The sequence below is a fragment of the Panthera onca genome, chromosome A3 (genome assembly GCF_046562875.1).
Source record: "Panthera onca isolate mPanOnc1 chromosome A3, mPanOnc1 haplotype 2, whole genome shotgun sequence".
NCBI classification, from domain to species: Eukaryota; Metazoa; Chordata; class Mammalia; order Carnivora; family Felidae; genus Panthera; species Panthera onca.
The window spans coordinates 74,242,822-74,252,181 of record NC_138341.1 but is presented as its reverse complement, the minus strand read 5'-3'; the positions used below and the strand labels follow the sequence as shown (position 1 = coordinate 74,252,181).

The following is a 9,360-nucleotide window of genomic DNA, read 5'->3' as shown; positions in this document are numbered from 1 at the left end:
CTGGCCCAGCAAGCTTGACAGCTGCTGGGTCCATCTTCCCATCAGCCCCCAGATCCATGTGCTATGTCCTGGCTGGAGTCAGGGAGGTTAAGCCAGACATCTCCTATTACAGTGGACTGGCCAACCCAACCCACAGCAGACAGGTGAATCCCAGGGTCTTTAAACCTCCACACCTGGATGTGCTTAGCATCTGGTGGGCAAGAGACTCACCCTCACCAACTCACTTGCTGAATGTGCCATGGATCTGCCATTCTGGGGCAGAAATGGCAACCATCATGCCCACCTCTAAGATTTTACAGAACATGCACACACTGTTGACCCTCCCTGCATGCACACCGGCCCACACCAGCCCTCATCAAAGGCAGAAAGCAGCACTGTTCACTGGGTGAGGGAGGGGGAGGCTGGGTCTCAGGGCACCAGCAAGCTGGGAAGTGAGTGGTCAAGAACCCATCCAGGGAGGAGGGTAGGCTTCAGTAGCCGGTACCAGGCATGAGCCAAGGCTCCAAGCCCCTGGCACGGGCTCCGAAGACCCATCAGGTTTCACTTGCAATACACACCTTCAAAGATACAACTAAGAATTTCAAGGCCTTGGCTACAGAGCACTAAACCCTGAGTGCCGGGCTCTTCTGCTCATGGAACCATGTGTAACTATGCTGCTCATACACCCTGTACACACAAGAAAGCTCTCTAAATCCCATTAAATTACAGAAGCACAGAAAGCTGAAGGAAAAGAAGGAAAACACACTTCAGATAATATTAACAATCTTTAGAGCACTCAGACCCACAAGCCATTAATATCATGCCCATCTCATCTGAAGGACAAGCTAAAGAGCAGATGTCTTCACTCCCTTCCATCTAGACTGTTGAATTGACCAGAAGATGTGGTATGTGTGGATAAACCAGAAGTAGATTTCTAAGCGTTTTCAGGTTTTATTCCAAAATACAATGCCTTTAGCCATTCAAAGGCTATTTCGTGAAAGTAGATAGAATCCTATCAAAGCAGCAAAGAGGAGGAAACATTACTAGTTTCCTTTGCCCTAATAACTTAGGCTTTTATGGCTGGACAATTCAACATGAGTTTCCCTTCTCAGAGGCTTATATAAAAAACTTTCTGTTGGCATTGGCTCCAAACAAAGCCTTTCGTATATCAGGCATCTTTTGCTGGGCTAAGAGATCCAGTCGGCTTTCTAGGGTATTCGAAACCTTTATTCTCTGATTGCTGCTGTAGACCTCCACTCCTCCAGCTGCGTTGGTAGCCAGGTGCACCTCTTGATCCACTTGGACTTCCACACATTTTTGGGAGACCATCATGTATTCAGGGATGGCTTTTTGCACTGCAGCCTCCACCAGGAGGAGGTCCTGTGGCCTGCAGCGTACAATCGCCACGGGCTCCAGCAGTCGGAGCAGACCCTGAAGCACTAGCTTATCCAGCAGCCCCTGGTAGATTGCTGGATCTGCCACAATCCCACTAAGTCTCAGCTTCGCATCACTCAGCAACTCTGAGATGAGGTCATCTCGGGCTCTCAGGACTTTCAGCCTTGCCTGATTCCTCATGGTAGACATCTGGATCTTCTTCTGCTGCTCTATCTGCTTCTCCTTCTTCTCGTAATACTCCATAATCTTCAGTCGTTGGGTTTGCACAAGACGTCCTTTCTCAATGTTGAACTCTTCCTCAGACTTGGCATCTATTTCTTCGGCCTTCTCATTGGCTTCCTGCTCAATGAAAGCCATCATGTGCTTAATCTGCTTCTGCACATCGACATCACTCAAAGCCATGGTTGTTCCTGGAAAGGGAGGCAGAGGGAGAACCGGCAGTCCCTCTGGTTCCTTTGATTTAGGACTGCGTTTCAGGAATGACCTTGGAGTTTCACTTCCTTAGCTATGGAGTGCATAAGGGAAGGAAGGAGAGAGTCAGAATCCAAAAGGAAGGATTGCGAAGATCATCTATCACTGTTTATTTCACAGATGAGGGAACTGAGACCCAGGAAGGAAAAGCAACCTGTCCAAGATCATACCCTATAAGAAAAGAGATGTGAACACGGGTTCCCAGAGTTCTACCTCTGCTACACTCAACACTTTTGCATCATCAAATGATTAGAAAATTAGGGTATGCTTAGTCCAGAAGATTTTTAGACAGTGATGGCTTAAGACTCAGATAGCAAGTTGAAGGGATGAAATGCCAAACTAACACAGAAATGGGAAGTGTATGTCCATTTTGGTCTGGAATGGGCTGGGGAGAAGTATAAGAAAATCACTGTCAGACGGGATTCAATCCAGGAAGGCTGTCTAGAGGCAGAAGGGTTTCAAGATCCCTCAACTAATACAAAAAGGCAGAATACTAGTAGACAGATGATGACATCTTGGAGAGAACTGGGAGTGGGAGGGGTTGGGGGTAGTCTTTTCACTGGAAGTGTACATTTGAATCACCTAGGGAAACTTCAGAAAAACAGATTTCTAGGCCCCACTACAGACTACTGAATTAGAATCTCTATCAATAGGGTCTGACAATCTACATCTTAAAAAGCCTTCCTGGGATGCTTAATGAGCTCAGAAAAAAGATACATGAACAGAATAAGACTAGCAACAAAGAGATAGAAAATATTTAAAAGAACCAAACAAATTTTGGAGCTAAAGAATGTAACTGAATTGAAAAATTCACTATAGGAGTTCAACAACAATCTTAATTTAGAGAAGAATAAACCAACAAATTCAAAGACAGGTCATTTGAAATTATCCAGTCAGAGATACACATTAAAAAAAAAACAGTTTAAGAAAGCCTAAGGGACATATGGGATATTGATAACTGAATCAATATATGCAATATGGGAGTTCCAGTGACAGAAAACTTATTTGAAGAAACACCCCCAATGTTGGAAAAAAGAAATGGACATCCATGGTCACAAATGAAAATGAGAAAGGAATCAAGACACATCACTAAAACCAGTCAACAAAAAGGAAGGCAGCAGGAGAGGAAGAGGAGCAAAAAAGCTACAAGACATATAGAAAACAATGAACAAAATGGCAATAGCATGTTCTTCCCTATCAGTCATTACTTTAAATGTAAATGGAGTAAACTCCCTAGAGTGGCTGAATAGGTAACCTTCTTTTAAAAAAGGATTCAAGGGGCACCTGGGTGGCTCAGTTGGTTAAGCATCTGACTTCAGCTCAGGTCATGATCTCATGGTTTGTGGGTTCAAGCCCCACATCGGGCTCTGTGCTGACAGCTAGAGCCTGGAGCCTGCTTTGGATTCTCTCTCTCTCTCTCTCTCTCTCTCTCTCTGCTCCTCTCTTGTTCACTCTCTCTCTCTCTCTCTCTCTCAAAAATAAATAAACATTTAAAAAAAATTTTTAAAGATTCAGATATATGCCGTCTATAAGATACTCACTTTAGATTTAAGGACACACATAGGATGAAAACAAAAGAATGGAAGGAGATATTCTGTGCCAATAGTAACCAAAAGAGAGCAGGAGTGGCCATACTTAGGTCATATAAAATAGATTTTAAGTCAAAAACTGTTACAAGGGACAAAGAAGGATATTTTATAGTGGTAAAAGATAATTTTACTAGGAAGATATAATAATTATAAATATAGATATATGCACCCAATATCAGAGCACCCAAATATATGAAGCGAAAGTTGTCAGAAGTGAAGGGAGTAATAGACAGCAACACAATAATATTAGGAGATTTTAATACCCCATTTTATTAATGGGTAGAATATCCAGACAGAAGATCAACAAGGAAACAGAGGGCTTGGAACAAAAATATAGACCAAATGGTCCTAACAGACATATAGACATACACAGAACAGTCTACCCAACAACAGCAGAATCCACTTTCTTCTCAAGCACACATGGCACATTTTTCAGCATAGATCATGTTAGGTCATAAAACACATCTTAAAAAATTTAAGAATATTGAAATCATATCAAGTATCTTTTCTAACCATGATGGAATGAAACTAGAAATCAATAGCAGAAGGAAAATTGGGAAATTCACAAACATAGAGAAATTAAACAACACACTCTTAAACAACCCATGGGTCAAAGAAGAATCCAAAGGGGAATTAGAAAATATCTTGAGATAAAAATTAAAATACAATATATCAAAACTTATGGTATGCAACAAAAGCAGTACTAAGAGGGAAGTTTATAGCAGTAAATGCCTACATTAAAAAAAAAATAGTCAAGGGGCACCTGGGTGGCTCAGTGGGTTAAGCGTCTGACTTCGGCTCAAGTCGTGATCTCATGGTCTGTGAGCTAGAGCCCTGCATCTGCTCTGTGCTGACAGCTCAGAGCCTGGAGCCTGCTTCAGATCCTGTGTCTCCCTCTCTCTCTGCCTCTCCCCCACTCACCCTCTCTCTCAAAGATAAACATTTTTTAAAAATTTTAAAAAAGATAGTCAAACAGTCTAATTCTATACCTCAAGGATCTAGAAAAAGAACAAACTAAGCCCAGAATTAGCAAAATAAAGGAAATAAAGCAATAAAACTAAAAGTTGGTTTTTGAAAAGATGAACAAAATTGACAAACCTTTAGATGGACTAAAAAGCAAACAAACAGAGAAGACTCAAAATCAAAATGAAAAAGGAGTACTAATGCAGTCACAGAAATACAGAAATAAAAAAGGATTATAAGAGACTACTATAAACAGTTATACACTGACAAACTGAAGAAACTAGAAGAAATAGATAAATTCTTGGAAATATACAACTCACCAAGACTGAATTATGAAGAAACTGAAAACCTGAACATATCTATATAGTAAGGGGATCGAATCAGTAATCAAAAGCCTTTCAAAAAACAAAAGCCCAGGACCAGATGGGCTTCACTGGAGAATTCTACCTAAAATTTAAAGATTAATGCTAATGCTTCTCAAACCCTTCCAAAAAACTGAAGAATGGGGAACACTTCCAAAGTCATTTACGAGGCTGGTACTAACCTCATACCAAAGCCAGACACTCCAAGAAAAGACAACTACAGGCCAGTATTCCAATGAACATAGATGCAAAATCCTCAACAAATACTAGCAAACCCAATTCAACAGAACATTAAAAGAATCATACACATAACCAAGTGGTATTTATCCCCACAGTGCAAAGATGGTTCAACATACAAAAATCTATCAATGTGATACACCGCATTAACAGAATGAAGGACAAAATCACATGATCATTCTAATAGATTCAGAAAAACATTTAACAAAATTCAGCATCCTTTAATGATAAAAACACTCAAAAACTAGGAATAGAAGGAAATTACCTCAATTTAATACAGGCCATATATGAAAAGCCCACAGCCAATTTCATACTCAATAGTGAAAAACCAAAAGATCTAAGTCTTTCCTGTAAGAAAGATCTAAGTCTTTCCTCTAAGGTCAGGAACAAAACAAGGATACTAACTCTTGCCACTTTTGTTCAACATACTATTGGAAGTCTTAGCTATAAGCAATTAGACAAGAGAAAAAAATAAAAGGTTTCCAGATCAGAAAAAAAGAGGTAAAATGATCTCAGATGACATAATCTTGTATCTAGAAAACCCCAGTGATTCCACAAAAAAACTGTTGGAATAAAATAATTCAGCAAGTTTGCAGGATACAAAATCAACATACAAAAATCAGTTTCTATACACTAACAATGAATAATGCAAAAAGGAAATTAAGGCAACAATTCAGTATAATGCTAAGAGAAATAAATCAATCAGAGACAGACAAATACCATGTGATTTCATTCATATGTGGAACTTAAGAAATAAAACAAATGAATAAACAGGGAAAAAAAGAGAGATAGACAAAAATCCAGACGCTTAAATACAGAAAACAAACTGGTCCTTGCTAGAGGGGAAGTTGGTGGGGTGTGGGTGAAATAGATAAAGGGGATTAAGAGTAATGAGCATTGAGACATGTATAGAATTGTTGATGATTCGTTATATTGTACATCTGAAACTAGTATAACACTGTGTTACATATTGGAAGAAAAAAAAGATGAAGCCAGTTGATAATGTATGTAAAGTGCTTAGAACAATGCCTTGGAACACAATAAGTGCTATTATTATTTCTACTACTAAAAAAACAAAAAGAAAGAAAGAAAGAAAGAAAGAAAGAAAGAAAGAAAGAAAGAAGAGAAAAGAATCCCATTTAAAATATCATCAGAAAAGAACAAAATACTAGGAATGAACTTAACCAAGGACACCAAATGCTTGTACACTAAAAACTACAAAACACTGCTGAAAGAAACTAAATTAAGACACAGATAAATGTAAAGACATCCTATGTTCATGGATTAGAAGACTTAATATCAAGATGTTCATACTAACCAAAGCCATCTACAAATTCAATACAATCTCTACGAAAGTCCCAATGACATTTTTTTGAAGAAAGAAAAAAAATTCTAAAATTCATATGGAACCACAAAGGACCCTGAATAGCCAAATAATCTTGAAAGAGAACAAAGTCAGGGGCCTTACTCAAAACATATTACAAACCTACAGTAATTAAAACAGTATGGTACTGGCATAAAGACACAAATATAGACCAATGGAGCAGAATACAGGGCCTAGAAATAAACCTACACATATATCATACATGATCTCTGACAAAGGTGTCAATACCACACAACAGGGAAAGGACAGTCTCTTTGACAAATGATGCTAGGGAAACTGGATATCCACATGCAAAAGAATAAAATTGGACCTTTATCTTACACTATACGCAAAATCAACTAAAAATGTATTAAAGACTTAAACATAAGACCTAAAAGTACAAAACTCCCAGAATAAAACATAGGAGAAAATCTTCATAATATTGGTCTTGGCAATGATTTCTTGGCATGACACCAAGGCAACAGACAATAAAAGCAAAATAGACAAATGGGACTACATCAAACTCAAAATACGCACAGCAAAGGAAAACAATACAGCAACCTATGGAATAGGAGAAAATATTTGCAAACCATATAACTGATAAGGGGTTAATATCCAAAATATATAAGAAACTCCTACCACTCAATAACAAAGAACAAACAAAAAAGAAACAAGTTAATGAGCAAAGGATTAGACATTTCTCCAAAGCAGACATACAAATGCTCAGAAGGTATGTGAAAAATGCTCAGTATCACTAACATTAGGGAACTGCAAATAAAAACCAGACTGAGATATTATCTTATACCTGTTAGGATGGCCATTATCAAGAGAGAAAGAAAGAAAGAAAGAAAGAAAGAAAGAAAGAAAGAAAGAAAGAGAAAGAGAGAGAAAAAGAGAAAGGGAGAAAGAGAAAGAAAGAGAGTGAGGGAGGGCAGGAGGAAGAAAGGAAGGGAGGGAGGGATAAAGGAAGGAAGAAAGAAAAAGAAAAGAAAAAAGAACATAACAAGTGCTGGCAAAGATGTGGAGAGATTAGAACCTTTGTGCACTATTGGTGGGAATGTAAAATGGTGTAGCAGCTATGAAAAATAGCATGGAGTTTCTTCAAACAATTAAAACAGGACTACCGTATGATTCAGCAATCCCACTTCTGGGTATTTACCCAGAATTAAAATCAGGATCTTGAAGAGATATTAGCATTCCCATGTTCATTGCAACACTATTCACAACAGCCAAGATATGGAAACAATCTAAATGTGCTTCCACCACCAATGAATGGATAAAGAAAATGTGGTATATACCTAGAATGGAATATTATTCAACCTTAAAAAAAAAAAGTGGGGCGCCTGGGGGGCTCAGTTGGTTAAGCATCCAACTCTTGGTTTTGGCTCAGGTCATGATCTCCCAGTTCGTGGATTCGAGCCCCGCATCAGGTTCTGTGCTGCTGGTACGGAGTCTGCTCAGGATTCTGTCTCCCTCTCTCTCTGCCCCCTCCCCTGATTGCTCTCTATGTCTCCCTCTCTCTCTCTCTCTCTCTCAAAAATAAATAAATAAACATTTAAAAATTAAAAAAAAAAAAGAAAATCCTATGATACGTTACAACATGGATGAATCTTGAGGATACTTTGCTGAGTGAAATAAGTCAAGCACAGAAGGAAAAATACTGCATAATTCTATTTACATGAGGTATCTAAAGTGGTCAAAGTCAGAAGCAGAAAGTAGAATGGTGGTTGTTAGGGGCTGGGGTTAGGGAAAATGGGCAAATGGGTGTAGAGTTTCAGTCAAGATGAAAACGTTCTAGAGATCTGTGTCACAACGTAGATACAGTTAATAATACTGTACTGTACACTTAAAAATGTATTAAGAGGGTAGATTTCATGTTCTGTGTATTTTACCACAATTCAAAAATTAAAAAAAATTGGACTGCTGCCCCAGAAAGATGCACCACTCACCAAGTTTGGTGGTAAAACAACCCAATGTTTGTGACGAAGACCAAAACTTACTTTGGTTCGAAGTCTAAGAAAGTGTCCTGTTATTTCAGGATGTGATTTTTTAAAAACTGCACTTTTGTAAACAGAGCAAAACATTCTCTGCTCCTAAATAAGGCAATGAAGTGATTTTTTTAAGTCTTCCTGGGTAACCTTGCTTGGTCACCAGCTTTGGGATTGAAAGCAGAGAGCGGGAGATCCAGGAAGCCCCAGGTTATGTCGTGGAGGGGAAAATGTACCAGACGAACCCTTACCAGCGTCCTGCCAAGGGTCAGCCTCTGCTCTGGCGCCGGGAGTCTGTGCACAGAATGTGGAACTTGGAACGCTCCCTGGAACCTGGCACTGTTGCTTCCTTCTTTCTGCAAAGGACCCTCGCGGTCTGACCAGGCAACTCGAATCCAAACAGCCAGGCTGTCACTGGGGAAAGCTGGCCAAGCCTGCCAAAAGGAGGCCAAGAGGGATTTCCTTGGCACACAGGCCAGGCTGGGGGCTACCCTCGCACCCTCGGAATCGCAATTAAGTTGGCACATGGTGGGCTTCGGCTCTGGGGTGGGCTCACTTTATCCAAGCCCGCAGACACAGATATGTGTGTGAACCCAGGCAGCCAGCTTGTTAATTGACTAATGAAAAATACAGCTGTCAAGTTGGCAGATCGCAACCTCTTTCTCTGTATGCGAGTCACATGGGAAGCCAAATCCAAAGGTTGTTGAATAAGAAACCGGAGTAAGCAAAACTTACCAGTCGGTCTTTAGGGTGCCACCCCCACCACAGGGGCTGCTGGGCTCTGCTCTAGTCTGTGAGGAGGACGTCCTTTCCAGGACCAAACAGGGCTTAAGTGGGCATCACCAGCTTCCACAGCGTAGGTGCTGGAGTCGAACTTCTGGAATTCAGATCCTAGTTCTGCGTTGACCACTTCCATGACTTTGGGAAAGCGGCTCACACCTCAAAGCCTCAGTTTCCTCATCTGTCTAATGGAAATAGCAATAGCGTCTACATCATAGGATCATCGTGAGGAT

The 9,360-nt window shown here is 40.0% G+C and overlaps 1 protein-coding gene across 2 annotated transcripts; it reads right to left on the bottom strand.

Moving 5' to 3' along the window:
• Positions 1–910: 910 nt before the first annotated feature.
• On the bottom strand, positions 911–8,777 carry ATP6V1E2 (ATPase H+ transporting V1 subunit E2). Of its 2 annotated transcripts, none has more exons than XM_060606881.3 (2): positions 8,599–8,777; positions 911–1,784 (listed from the first exon to the last, which is right to left on the bottom strand). In XM_060606881.3, exon 2 carries the CDS (start codon positions 1,774–1,776, stop codon positions 1,096–1,098), a length of 681 nt encoding a protein of 226 aa, XP_060462864.1. In that variant the 5' UTR covers positions 1,777–1,784; positions 8,599–8,777; the 3' UTR covers positions 911–1,095. The 2 variants fall into 2 exon arrangements, with proteins under 2 accessions (XP_060462864.1, XP_078300557.1); XM_078444431.2 differs by having other exon boundaries at positions 911–1,879; positions 8,599–8,775.
• Positions 8,778–9,360: the final 583 nt, after the last annotated feature.

What these genes read in the sequence shown, in the direction of transcription:
- ATP6V1E2 (XM_060606881.3), bottom strand. Translation starts at nt 1,776, where the DNA reads ATGGCTTTGAGTGATGTCGATGTGCAGAAGCAGATTAAGCACATGATG.